The 15019-nt window shown below is 42.0% G+C and overlaps 1 protein-coding gene across 3 annotated transcripts in view; it reads left to right on the top strand.

Annotated features, from left to right (window-relative positions):
• Window positions 1-15019, top strand: part of LOC137430361 (synaptic vesicle 2-related protein-like) — a 194221-nt gene that overhangs the window by 141324 nt on the left and 37878 nt on the right. For all 3 annotated transcript variants that reach the window (XR_010985040.2, XM_068121172.2, XM_068121173.2), the window contains exons 14-15: window positions 317-398; window positions 14239-14328. Coding sequence is in view for 2 of the 3 variants with exons in the window: in XM_068121172.2 (XP_067977273.2) it covers window positions 317-398; window positions 14239-14328 (172 nt within the window). In the remaining variant the exon portion in view is untranslated. The remainder of the gene's footprint in view (window positions 1-316; window positions 399-14238; window positions 14329-15019) is intronic.

A 15019-nucleotide genomic window follows, 5' to 3' on the forward strand; every position in this document is an offset into this window, starting at 1 on the left:
TTTAAAGGGGAAGGAGGGAAGACTATTTGACCTAACACGATGGGATGACTTGCAGCACTGTTTGGTTGACAGGTGGCCTCACATGCAGCACTACGGAACTATGGCCCGTCAATGAGGGACAGACAGTACCAACTTGAATAGAAGCGGTTTTAATTACACTGATACAGTATAGGTGGACAATCCTCTTCCCCCTCCTCTTCTTCACTTCACAGTATCATGTGACCACAAATGAAAAAAAAAATTAACCATCACAATACTTTTGAAGTAATTATTCAGCTGAAAGATTTATTTTTGTGTGTGCTCCTCCATTGTGCAGGACCATGATAACTGTGCTGCTGTTCATAGGACGAGCAATGGTTTCCGGTACTTTCATGGGCCTTTATGTTTACACACCTGAGGTGAGTGTTTGATGAGTAAACAAATGAATGATTGTAAATTATCATCAGGCGGCTGTGCCCATTGAGGCTGATGATTTCACTTTTGGCAAACCCCAACAAGTGTTGAAAAGTATAGCAATTTTGTTTTTGAACAGACAAATGCAGACCAAAAATGAGGGATAACATAAGGAGATTGGTTCGTGATGAAAGTGATTGTAGACATATTAAATAGTTATTTTCTTTCAACATTTACACAAAACAGTCAAGATAATTATCAGTCGCTGAGATCATCTATCTAGATTCTAGAAGGTAAGGAAAGGCTTTTAGGGGAGTTGCAGATTGGGATAAAGGAAGTACAGAAACAGGAACACTTAAATAAGATAAAAGCCCCAGGGTCAGATAATTGAGCAGCGGGAATGGTCATGTTATTATCCTCTCTGGGGTATATAAATTACAGTAGATCTAGGCTCAAATAAAGCCTCAAGAACGCCAGGTTTCCTCCCTTTCAGTTCAGTGTTAAACAGCAGGAGCGACTGTTTAAAAAGGTAATCCATACATGTTTGTGGTTTATAATTTATTTATTTTTTACTCCCGGTAGGGGTGCCCCCACAAAAAGGGCATGATAAGCTATTTATACATGTTAACACAGCGTTCGTCCAAGGAATAAAAACCCTTTGGGGAGGGGGATATTATTAGCTCATCCCCTGCACAGCAGGAGATCGGTTATTTTAATCACTTCTGTGTGTCTGTCTGTCTGTGTGTCTGTGTGTGTGTCTGTCCGGGCCGTAACTTTTATTACCATTTGAGCTATTTTCATCAAATTTTGACCAAACCTTCATCTTACTATAATTCACCAAATGTCCGTCTGTCCGTTCGAAGGTACCGCAAAAACGGCTGAACCGATCGCAACGATATTTTGGGTGGGTAATTCTGGGACCCCCTGGAGTAAAATAGGCTCTATTGTTTTTCCAATTTTTCCAATTTTCCAATTTTCCAGTTTTTCCAAACACGATGGAATAATATTTACTGATGTGAACAGTGATGTGGCTTTTGTTGAAATTCTACAAATACTGTTTATTCTACGTACCAGGAGAGAGTAGATTGACTCCTGATGAACTCTTCCTATATAAACGTGTGGCTCCGAAGTAACATGGCAGCGTGTGCAAAGCGACTGAGAAACAGGTGTAGCGGCCGCTTCCGTGTTACAGATTTGGCGCGCACTCTTCACACATAAACGTTCGACTGAGAAAGACATGCAGCGGCCGCTTCCGTTTTGCCGAATTCAATCTTTTTTCAAAATGGGCGCCATGTACTGTTTAGATTTTGATGATTTGCGTGTGATATGATTCAACGGATGTTTATATAAATCGTTTAAAATAAAATAAAAACCCTTCAATTTCTGATATTTTGCCTTTTCATTTGGGCCTCCCAATTGAAACCCCGCCCCTAGGGTGGGTACCGTTGCTAGTTATGATAATAAGGAGAAGGCAAATTAATAATTTTATCAAAAGGTCAAACGTCAGCATCACATAAAATCAAAAAATTTCATCCAATTGACCTGAAATTTCAGTTTACCATTTGAGTTTTGTCATAAAATTTTCAACATTTTATCAAACTATGTATTCAAACAGCTCCTCTTTCAATGCCTCAAATTTAAATGCAACTCACGTACCCTCTGATGAGGCATCATGAACCCCCTGTGGGTCCATGGACCTCCAGCTCAGAACTGTTGGCTTAGAGGTATGCACAATTTCCTCTGAGCTGTCTAGTGTGGGTTTGGATCACAATGACATTTATGAAGATCAAGTGAGCTATCGTCACCTTGGCCAAATTACAAATTCATGTTTAACCTATAGGGGGCACTGCATCACTGGCATATAGCCTTGCCCCCAACAGTAACGCAAACCAGCAGCAAGCCAGATGTAAATTATGAACAGTGAAAAAGAAAAGAAGGAAGAAGAGTGACAGTTTTAAAATGTAGTCTTGGAGACGAATGTTAGCAATCCCAAAAAGACTGCAAGAAGAACAAGCAAATCAGTGTTTGAAGAAATTAGACTGCCATGTGCATTAGAAGCGATATTGTTAAAACAGAAACTGTCATACTTTGGTTGGACACATCATGCGTGCAGAAAACAAAAGTCTGGATAAGTCAACCATGCTGGGTATGGTTGAGGGAAGAAGAAGAGGCAGATCTTGTATGTGCTGGATGGATGAGGTAAAGGCTGTGCAACTAAGCTGCCCCTACCAGAGCCTTGGGAAGCAGTGCAGGATAGGGATGTTTGGAAAAATCTGATTATGAATGTCACCAGATTTTGGTCACGACTTTACAGAACTAGATAACTGGATAAGATAAAGTTGGAAATGTAGTGAAAAGTTTACATTGAGAAGCCGTAGTGGTGGCCCTTATATTAAACGCGTGACTACGAGGCATAAATAAGCAACCATATTGCCAAGTCTTCTGCAGAGCTCTTACAATTTACATTTACCTCTGGCTTGAAATATTTTTGAATTTATCGCAGTAAAAATAAATTGAAAATTTTGAGGTTGGAAACAGAGTCATCTGAGGCGTACTTTTGTCTAGCTATGAATGCTATGCATGAAGAAATGGACATACCTATTGGTGATGAAACGACTGATATTTCCTGAAAAAGGACAGTTCAATATTTTCTTAGGGTGGATTCACGACAGCTACCAAGTATACAAAGAATCATTGGGATTTGTTGAGCTGCCAGATATATCTAGTGAAAGTTATGGACCTCTGGTAACTGTTGCTGTGTTTTTGCCTGAGGTAGAACTGCTGAAATCCATTGAACTGGATTCTTCCCAACATCTTTGTTCTTTTCACATTTCTTTCTACTTTTTCATATTTCTCTTTATTCATTCTAATTCTTGCTTTTTCTTTATTTCTCTCTTTTTTTTCTATCTGCCTTAGGATAAGTGAATTATTGCAGAAAATTTTCTGTAAGGTTCACTTGGCTGTGCCTGGATGGGTTTGAGGGTTGAGGAGTAGCAGCTGAAACTCGAATCCTGTTCAGGTGCCTCCTGATGACTCCATCTTTGCTCTTTACTTCTTCTGGTTCCTTCCGATGATTCCAATGCACTATTTGGTTTTCCGTTTCATTACACAAAGGCTGAGAAAGATATCCTGATATGCTGCAATTTCAGGCTGGATCAATGTTGAGGTCAAGCATATGATGGAGCATCAGCATGGAGGAAGGGATTCATAGTGTTGGTAGTTCACGATGAGAGCAGTTCAGCTATTTCAGTTAATTGCTTGGCCCACTGTACCAATTTGTGCTTCCAAGACATTTACGGCAAAAGCAAGCCGACTTGAGATGTTCTGCATCTCCTCTGAAATAATTAAACTCAAAAAATTATCCCCTAAGTCATTGACCGTCTTTCCACAAATGCAGATTCTCACTGGCAAAGAGAACCCCCGTCAGCTAAGATCACTTTACCCGACTCAACGGACTGTGAGAACAGGGTCTTTGATTGACATTTTGTCGAATTATAACGTGTTGCGGAATAGCTTGGATGAAGTAGCAAGGCCGCATTCATGAAGTGGTTCAGTACATTCTTCATTTATAAATTGGCATATATCATGTCTTCTTTTGGGCAGAACAGGTGTCAATAAATATATATCAGCACCTTGTATTCATTGGCAAAAAGGAGATATATAAATATTGTCGTGTCCCCGGGGTTAACACCCCAAGAGGACGAATGACCGGAACGAGCTTTAACTCTGAGACGTATTTCGAACTTGGCGGGATTATTTCTGGTGCGTGCGGGAAGGTTCGAAGTCTTACCTGGGACAGACGGCCGACGTTGGGTTAACCCGAACCCACAAACAAAGAAAAAAACCAGGACAAGAAAAGTAAAATTCAACAAATAATGAAGTTATTAAAAGCAATTGTAAACTAAATAAAATGAATGTGAGGTAAAAAAAACTATTTCCTAATTTGAAACGTCTCCACTCAGACTCATATACAAACAAGGGAATGATAAAAGAAAGTAAAATGATTTGGTAATCGGCCGACACTCAGCTTTACATCCCCAAATGACTGGTAGCTTGCTGGTCATTCGTCGCCTCCAAACCACTGCGTGGAAAGCGCACAAAATGGCGTGGAGTCGTGCTCCTCGACGTCCCAACATGAGGTACTTCTCGCGATGCAGACTGCCCTGAACCTCTCTTGTTCAGTCTCTTTCCACAAGCGCACATGAGCCAAAGATGCGCCGCCGCCCGCAACCAAGCCAGACCAATGAGAAAATGCAACCGCCTCCAATGACGCCAGGGCAGAGACAGAGAGAATGCGACTGCCTCCAACAAACACCAGGACCAAGAGAGACCAAAATGGCGAGACGGAGTCTTCTTGCTCCAGCTCTCGAATGTTCCATGCTGACGTCACACTCTCTCCAATCATCGAGCGCTACTCAATCATCCCATTGCGCCTCCACCAATCACGAAGGCCATCTCCTTGTTACGCACCTTCTACCAGCAGCAACCAAATGAGGTGTTCGCCAGGTTATACGATCATGTCGTAGAGGAATCAGAGAGCTTAACAGTGGGCTGAGTACTACCTCGGAGGACAGCTCCACCAAGGGGAATTGGCGAAGGCACACAGCCACACAACTACTCTTCTGTAGAAGAGTACTTCCGACAGAAGTTATACAAGTGCTTTATGTTCTGGATCAAGAGTTTGACAGAGATTTGAGCAAAGAGGAATGCGACTTCCACAGGATCTCAAAAACCTTCTTCTCGAAGCTGTGAATAGGGAATATTCCAGAATAACATTGAAGACCAGTACAAAACAAACATCAATCGAGAACGTATAAGCGTCCAGATACAAATGGATGATGTAAATTACCCGTAAACGCGCCTTGCTCTAGGCTATCTAGAATGGCAATTTCCTTCTGATCGGACAAACCTTAGTCAAGTTTTAGTGAAACATGTTAAAATGTCTACAATTAGGTCATGACCTTAAAATTAGGTCAAGGTCAAATAAGCTACGTAAGCCACGCTTACTTTGTATTCCCATTATTGATGCCAAATTTCATTTTGAAAATCACAGCCGGCTCCGAGATGCAGCTCAGACATTGGTAGAAAAAATACCTAAGTGGTGGTTTAGTACTACTTGGGATAGGGCTGACAGGATGCCCTACACCTAGAGGTATGCATACTCGCATCTAAGATGTCTACCCTGGGTTCGAACCCCGACCCACCTATAAACTCTCATATGGTGTTTCACAGGTATGGTGATTCATCAATGTGTGTGATGTCTTTTGGATGGACATTAAACGGGTGTTTTGTTTCCCCACATTCATTGGCAAGATCCCACAGTGTCTTTCGCGAAGAGTAGGTGAGCTATCGCTGGCACCATAACCAAATTGCAAATTCCTGCCCTGACCAGCAGATGGCATTGCATCAGCGGCACAGCCACGCCTCAGGCAATGATTCCACCCAACAGCCTTGTACTGCATATTGGTGAAGAAGAAGAAGACTCCTAGGGTTCTAAGAAAATCTGAGGTACCACAAAAAATTTGGGGGGGGGAAGGCACTAATTGAAGAAAGAAACCCAACAACAGGTATATGCCTCCCCTTATTCTATGGGGGAAGCTTAATTATCAACTTCCAATTATCGATTCTCTGCTTGCTGTCATTCAGAGATTGAACAACAGCAAATAACATGTGTCTGGTGAACAAAACCCAACTCTAAATAGCAATTCTCCTTCTACATCACCGGATGGCAGCAAAATGCTGTGTGGACTGTGCTTCCCTGCTGACGGATCTCTGGTAGCTTGTACCTGGACTGTGCTTCCCTGCTGACGGATCTCTGGTAGCTTGTACCTGGACTGTGCTTCCCTGCTGACGGATCTCTGGTAGCTTGTACCTGGACTGTGCTTTCCTGCTGACAGATCTCTAGTAGGTTCTACCTGGACTGTGCTTCCCTGCTGACAGATCTCTGGTAGCTTGCACCTGGACTGTGCTTCCCTGCTGACGGATCTCTGGTAGCTTGTACCTGGACTGTGCTTCCCTGCTGACGGATCTCTGGTAGCTTGTACCTGGACTGTGCTTCCCTGCTGACAGATCTCTGGTAGCTTGCACCTGGACTGTGCTTCCCTGCTGACGGATCTCTGGTAGCTTGTACCTGGACTGTGCTTCCCTGCTGACAGACCTCTGGTAGCTTGTACCTGGACTGTGCTTCCCTGCTGACAGACCTCTGGTAGCTTGTACCTGGACTGTGCTTCCCTGCTGACAGACCTCTGGTAGCTTGTACCTGGACTGTGCTTCCCTGCTGCCGGATCTCTGGTAGCTTGTACTTGGACTGTGCTTCCCTGCTGACAGACCTCTGGTAGCTTGTACCTGGACTGTGCTTCTCTGCTGACAGATCTCTGGTAGCTTGTACCTGGACTGTGCTTCCCTGCTGACGGATCTCTGGTAGCTTGTACTTGGAGTGTGCTTCCCTGCTGACAGACCACTGGTAGCTTGTACCTGGACTGTGCTTCCCTGCTGACAGATCTCTGGTAGCTTGCACCTGGACTGTGCTTCCCTGCTGACAGTCCTCTGGTAGCTTGTACCTGGACTGTGCTTCCCTGCTGACAGACCACTGGTAGCTTGTACCTGGACTGTGCTTCCCTGCTGACAGATCTCTGGTAGCTTGCACCTGGACTGTGCTTCCCTGCTGACAGTCCTCTGGTAGCTTGTACCTGGACTGTGCTTCCCTGCTGACAGACCTCTGGTAGCTTGTACCTGTTGCTGCGTTTGAGCCTGGGAAGTAACTGCCGAAATCTATCCATCCGGGTTCTTCCGGACATCTTTGATCTTTGTTCCTTTCACCTTTCTCTTTATTCAATCTAACTTTTGCTTTTCCCTTCTTTGATCTCTTTTACTCTTTTTTTTTCATCTGACTTTTACTCCTAATTTATGTCTTTCTTTATCTGTCTGTCTAGGGAAGTGAATTCTTTCCAATTTGTTTCTGTACGTCTCACTTGGCTGCGCCTCGACAAGTTTGAGGGTAGTGGAGAAGCGGCTGAAACCCGAATCCTACCCAGGTTCCTCGTGATAGACCCATCTCTGCTCTTTACTTATTCTGGGTATTTGTATGCATAGTCGAAGCTCGGGGAGGGGCTAGTACTATTACACCAAACGGACCAGGATGCAACAGGACAAAACAGGGCTTGAGGGGGCACAAACAGCAGGACCAAAGGCAAAGATATAGGGGGGTAGGAGTAGGTCAAAGCATGGAAAGAGCAGAGGGTGCAATACCAGAATGGAGGTAGAAGACAGAGAGACCTGTCTGCGATGGCAAAGGGGCCATTGGCTCAGCTTAATTGCTGGAGATTCCATTCATTTTAAAGACCTTGGTTTGCACGGCATCAAGCTGGGCGAGATGTGAGGTAGGGGAGCCACCCCTGGAGGGGAGATCAGTACTACATCATGCTGCAGATGAAGGCCTTGAAGGTTCTTTCTAATGACTCAAATGCAGTGTTTGGGTCTTTTATTAAACCCCACCCCCTATAGGATAGAGGGAAGCTTTTACCTGTTGTATGGGTTTGTTTCTACAATTAGTGCCCCCAATTTTTATGCTACCTTCGAGTTTATTAGACCGCTTGGAGTACTAAAACACCATTTACATTTTGTTTTCTCAGTTATTCCTTTTCTGCCAATGTCCGAGCTGCATCTCTGAGCCGCCTGGGGCTTTCAGAATGAAATTTCGCATTAATAATGGGAATACAAAGTATGCGGAGTTGACATAATTTACTTTGACCTGCACCTAATCTTTAAGGTCATGACCTAATTATAGACATTTTAACATTTTTCACTATAACTCAACTAAGATGCGTCAGATCGTAACGAAATTGCCCTCTCCAGAGAGCCTAGCGTAAGCTGCGTTTACGCTTCATTTATACGATACCACTCTGAGTTAAAGGTCAAGGTCAAATTGAAATCTGAAAAAAAAAAACACATTTTTTGTCATTGCTCAATTTTTCCAATGTAGAATCCAAAGACCGCATGGCCTTCCGAGATGTTTTTGCATCATAATCGTGAACCTACACTGAAGTGCACCTGATATTCAATTAGTGTCTTTGGCCTACTTTTTTGGATTGTGACCTAATTAACAAAAAAACATCTTTTTGATCATAATTGAATATTTTTCCTCCGATTTTCATGATGATGTTGAGTTTTTTGGATAGAATGTAGATGGAGACACATTTTCTTCATTTACAGTTTATCCATACAGTAAATATGAAAGATCAATGTCATATTGCGGTCCAATATGGCCAATGGCCATCATTGGATCACGGGCATTGGCTTCATTTGAGAGGCTTACTTACCCTTGGTGATCGCTTTGTGATCACAGATATCTAGTTTGATTTGCTACCAATCAATAATTTCACGATAATACTTTGAACGAGGAATGGGGTTGTTGGAAGACTGATAATTTCCCTTTCAATAACACGGGAATCATGAAGAACTTCGATTTTGTGTCTTAGGCTCCGGGCCAGGTATGGTCCATCTGCACCCCCCCCCCCCCCCCCCCCACAACTCTCCGACCCTGGGTTTTTCTGAACCATTGGGGTGTCCTGGGGTGGAAATCAACTGGTAACAGTAAATAAACTTGGACTCACTACCCATTTGGTACCTATATTGGATGGTACCCTCAAAACAGCATATTTTTAAATCCGCGTTGCGCCATATTCGACACACGTGTTCTTTTGGTATTTGTGCCTGCTAATATTAACTCAGAATAAAAAGTTATATACCAAAAGAAAGCTGTTCATCTACTGATCATCATAGAATATTGACACATTACTTATAATGGTACCTTAATGGTCATAACTAGTGCTGAATAGCAGTACCCCACTTTAACGTAACATAATTCGGTATCGACCGTACTATTTCATCTTACACACATAATATGAACACATTACACCTGATATGCTTACATATATATTTTATTGGCTTTCTCCTGTATATCAGCTTTAATTTGATACCAGATACATCCCCATAGCTTCAATTCTCTTTTTTATACAGCGTGTCAAAGATACTACCTGTTTCGCGGGAACCATGAATCATATAATCTCGGTAACAGTCTTTGTCTATATTCAAAAGAACTGCCTATTACACTTATAAATGTCATTCATAATCGAATATCATAATCATACTGCCATCTTATTAACATATTAAACAAGAAAAACTTGTTTATTAATCACAGTAGTTTTTAATATCATCATATTAATATTCATACACTGGGTCAAACACCTTCCACAGAACAGTAACAATGTAATGCTCGAATATTTACTGTAAAAGTAAAAATATTTCTTATTTGAAACTAAATTTTAATATCCCATTGAAAAAATTTTTAGTATCGAATATTTTGATGATAAACCAAACATTATTGCTCAACAACAGATATCATAATAATATTAACAGTCAGTTTTATCCCTACAATTACATATGTATGTCGTACACTCAGTTAACCACATTATATCATATAATACAAGTATCCACTCTCAAAAGAACACAAACAAACAATTGCATTTTGTTAATTATCAACAAAAGTCAAACACTGCATGAGTGCAGTCAAGTTGGCTTGCTTGCACGAATGGCATATGTCCATCATGATCAGTCATCGTCACTGTCACTTTCATCGGTATCACTGTACAAAACACGATCCATATCATCAGGTGTTTCATCACCTGATTCATCATCACTCTCATCGTCGTCTGACATGACCTGAGCTATATCAGCCAGCTCACGCGGAAGCATGTCTCCATCATACCAGAGAGGATCCAGGCAGCCTTTCTCATATTAACAATCATCATATGACTTTTGATGATTAACAGACATATTAACAATACATAGATTTTGTCATGTGTCCAACATATATGTACATGATATACGTGGCAGCATTTGTAAATTGACAAATGCAGCATCGCCTACAATATCACCCCATACCGGTAGTATCTTTGACACGCTGTATAAAAAAGAGAATTGAAGCTATGGGGATGTATCTGGTATCAAATTAAAGCTGATATACAGGAGAAAGCCAATAAAATATATATGTAAGCATATCAGGTGTAATGTGTTCATATTATGTGTGTAAGATGAAATAGTACGGTCGATACCGAATTATGTTACGTTAAAGTGGGGTACTGCTATTCAGCACTAGTTATGACCATTAAGGTACCATTATAAGTAATGTGTCAATATTCTATGATGATCAGTAGATGAACAGCTTTCTTTTGGTATATAACTTTTTATTCTGAGTTAATATTAGCAGGCACAAATACCAAAAGAACACGTGTGTCGAATATGGCGCAACGCGGATTTAAAAATATGCTGTTTTGAGGGTACCATCCAATATAGGTACCAAATGGGTAGTGAGTCCAAGTTTATTTACTGTTACCAGTTGATTTCCACCCCAGGACACCCCAATGGTTCAGAAAAACCCAGGGTCGGAGAGTTGTGGGGGGGGTGCAGATGGACCATACCTGGCCCGGAGCCTATCTCTCCTTGCTAAAACAACAAAGAAACAGACACAAAAGGCCTGCACTGGACAGAGTACTAACAAAATCGTTCTGCTTTAGCTGAAATGGTGCCAAACCGAGGTTAGGCCCACACTGACCTCCCCATCCAATATGCTCAAGTGGCACCGATCTCGAGGCAGATCTCTTCTGGCAGTTATTCTCAAAGCAATAACATTGCTAACAAGGTCATCAACCTCTTTTTATATAATGTATATCTTCTATACTTGCCGACCAGCCACACCACAGGCTCTCACCTCAGTGATTCTTATTCTCCACCTCCATTGCACACCCAGCTTGGTCTGCTCCTCCATTTTTCCTCTCTACGGATCTACCTCATGCTGCACACCTCATGTCGGCCTACTCATCCCTTTTCTTTTTTGTTTTCCTTATGGAAGTCATAGGCTAAATCTTACACAAATTATTTCCTGCATAATCAACACAAAATCTCCACTGAAGTGAGGCATACTTTTTGTGTCTATTAATTACGTACGACTATTAATTAATTACGTACTATTGAAATGTACATTTTAACTCTTTAGACTGCTAAGACCCCTTGGACCTTTGACGACCCTTTAAGATCCCAAATACCCCGAATAACCCAGACAACCCTAGGATCCCAAAGGACCCCAAACCGAGGACCTGAGGTATCCGATGTATATATCCGAGGTATAGTATCCAAGGACCTCAAAGACCTAAAAGATACAGATGACCCAAAAATCCCTAAGGACACAAAAGACCGAGATGACCCAAAAGTCCACGAGGACACAAAAGACCCAGGAGACTCAAAAGTCCCGAGGACCCAGATGACCCAAAAGACCCCGAAGACCCAAAATAACCTGAAGACCCAAAAGACCCAGATGATGCAAAAGTCCCCAATCATACAAAAGTCCCTGAAGACCCAAAATACTCAGATGAGGCAAAAGTTCCCGAGGACTCAAAAGTCGTTGAGGACCAAGAAGACCCAAAAGTCCCCAAAAGACCCCAAATACCCAAAAGACGCAGAAGACACAAAAGTTTCCGAGGACACAAAATACCCCGAATACTCCAAAGTCCCCTCGGACCCAAAAGACCCAGAAGACCCAAAAGTCCCCGATGAGCCAAAAGTCCCCAAGACCCCAGAAGACCCAAAAAGTCCCTGAGGACCTTAAAGTATTTTAGGACCAAAAAGACCCCCAAATACAGCAGGCAGGTATGCTACAAGGCGATGAAGACCAATGAAAATTTGGTCCAAAGGACCAATGGGCCCCCCTGATTTTACAAACGTTTAGAATTTTATGAAGTAGTTTCTGGTTGAGGGGATGAGGTAATTATGGAGGTGCAGTGGATGTTGTACGTCTAGATTTTCAAAAATAATTTAATAAGGTGCTACATAGAAAGCTGTTGGCTATGGTGAAGGCTTGTCACGTGGTTTGTAGAGTAGCCAAATGGATTGGAACCTCGCTTAGTGAAAGGAAGCAAAGAGTGGCTGTGAATGGGGGAATGTTTACCTGGGGGAATGTAAGTAATGCGATATCTCAGGGATCAGTTCTAGGACCGGTATTATTCATCGATTATATTGGTGGATTTTTTTGGGAAACAAAGTCGAGGTTCGTGGAGGAGCTACAACATAGATCGGATCAGGACATAACAGAACAAAGGTAACAGTAGAAAGAGTTGACAGTGAAGTTGAGTCATCTTTCCAAATTTGTAGATGAAACTATAAGCTTGGAGTGAGGTAAGGTAAACAGGAGAGGGAGGGGGTGAATGTATTCGCATTGCATCGATTCAGCAAAAAAAATTGGCAGATACCGGTACAGTTTAATCCTGGAGGGTTCATAGAACACCTTACCCCAGTGCAGTCTCAAGAATAAAGGTCACATACGAGGTCTGCCAGAGGCAAATTTGATTGATCATGATGTTCTAAATTGGTGTAATGTTTTGTCCATGTATTGCAAAACAGAAGGTATTTGAAAGTGCCAATAATGTGATTTTTGTTCTCGTGTTCAAGTATATAATTCAATTGAAATTAAATAGATTACAAAGATTGTAGAAAATCTTTTTTCGGAAGTTTACCGCCGTTGATGCAGCGTCTATTATAAAAAAAAAAAATAACCACCTTTAGAGGCCATTTTTCCCCGCAAAGCGGGGGTTGGCCTTTTTCGGGAACCATGGTTGTTGTTGTTTTTTTGGTCCCCTTTTTGAAGCAATGTTTTACGGCCGGATGCCCTTCCTGACGCCAACCCTTTTTGCCGCCTTTAACGACAAACAGGGAATTACCAGTGAACTGGCGTCTATTACGCCACCTTATTCAACACGCTAAAATATTCGTGCCTGTTATTTGTGTCCTTTATGACGTCCTTAAAAGCAGTAAGTTTCCTGTTTGAAAGGATTTTCTATTTTGCTTGACTGCCTTACAGGCAGGCAGACAAAAAAGTATCTCACTCCACTTTTCACACGCGTGATCGGGACAAATTTTAAGCCAAAGTACTGCCAAACTATGGGTTCGTTTTCCGATTCATGGTCCAATTTGTGTTCAAAATATAACATTCAACTGAAATTAAGTAATTCTTCGATCATAAACTGACGTTTGTGGAGAGAGAGAGACAGACAGACAAAGTGACCCATATTGCTTAACACCACTTTTCGCTTCGTGTGTATGTGGTAATAAGTAAATTAATGTGCTAGGGATTGGTGAGGATAATGACAAAAGCGATTACATAATTGAAGGGGCAGTATTGGCGTATGTGACACAGGAGAAGGATCTAGAGGTGGTAATATATATGGGAGCACAGTACAGTGCCAGGTAACCGAAGATCTTTTCAGCAGAAAATAGACAGCGATAGGATCTGGTGTCATATAGCTCGAAAGTGAAGAGGAGAGTTAGGATGGCAGGGGTCTTTCACTCAGAGGAGGAGGTAATGCATGTAATAGTCGCTCTGGAAAAGTAGTGGCAGCAGAAAAGGTATATAGGTTTATATGCTAGAAACATTAACGACAGAGGGGTACATGGATGTTGAACGGAATGTGTAAGCATGATGAGCTGAATGGCCTCGTGCCTCATACTACATCAAAGTTACTTGTATTTCATGGACAATTGATTGTTTTCATCCCCATGCACACATTCTGGAGAAGCAATGCTCCTGAAAAAAGCTGACGGCAAATGTGCTTTTACAAGGAACTTTAACACAGGAGGATGCCATTTTTGGCCCATCATGCCTGCGTTACATTAACAACACACAAAATGCAATCTATTCATTCAGAAGCCTTTGATAATGTGAAGGAGGAAGAGGGTGTTGATTATTGCTTCTTGATCTGGTCTTGTTTCTAACAATGCTCCCATATCTGTGGGTAGGTTTATCCCACTGCAGTCCGTGCCATGAGCTTTGGCACCTGTGTTGCCTTCAGCCGGTTAGGCACCATATTGACACCTTTCGTTGCACAGGTAGGTACAGTATTGGATAGCTGGCTTTGTATGATCTAGTTTGTATTTCCTGTCACTGCAGGTTATCTTGTTCAACGTACCTTGCTTCTTTCGGTTATCTTCCTTCTTCCTTCTCCTCTTCCTCTTTATTTTTGTCTCCATCTAAGTATTCGTATATTTATTTATTTTCCTTGGCAATGGATTGTATGTTCCAATGGCCTCTTGCTTTATTTAGCAACAACATCCAGAGCTCCTACACATCTCCTATGAATATGGACCCTTTGGCATGTGCCAATGGAATAGTCAGTGACGTATGCATTTCATTTACATTCCAGCAAAGAACAACCTGAAGGTACAGTACTTGTCTCAGTTTCACAGAGGACTGAGAGGGTTGAGTCTTGGTAACCTCAGGAGAACGAATGAAAAGAGTACTCTGCCCTACCATGAAGCATGGCGGTGTCAGCATCATGCTATGGGGATGCTTTTCAGCAGCAGGGACTGGAAGACTTGCAAAGATATAGGGAACAATGAATGGAGCCAAATACAGGCAAATTATTGAGGAGAACCTGTTTCAAAGTGCAAAAGACCTTTTGACTGCAGTGAATATTTACGTTCCAACAGGACAACGACCCCAAGCATACAGCCATACCAACACTGGAATGGCTTTAGAACAAGAATGTGAAAATTATTGAGTGGTCCAGCCACAGCCCAG

The sequence above is a fragment of the Myxine glutinosa genome, chromosome 6 (assembly GCF_964187855.1).
Source record: "Myxine glutinosa chromosome 6, kmMyxGlut1.1, whole genome shotgun sequence".
NCBI lineage: Eukaryota > Metazoa > Chordata > Myxini > Myxiniformes > Myxinidae > Myxine > Myxine glutinosa.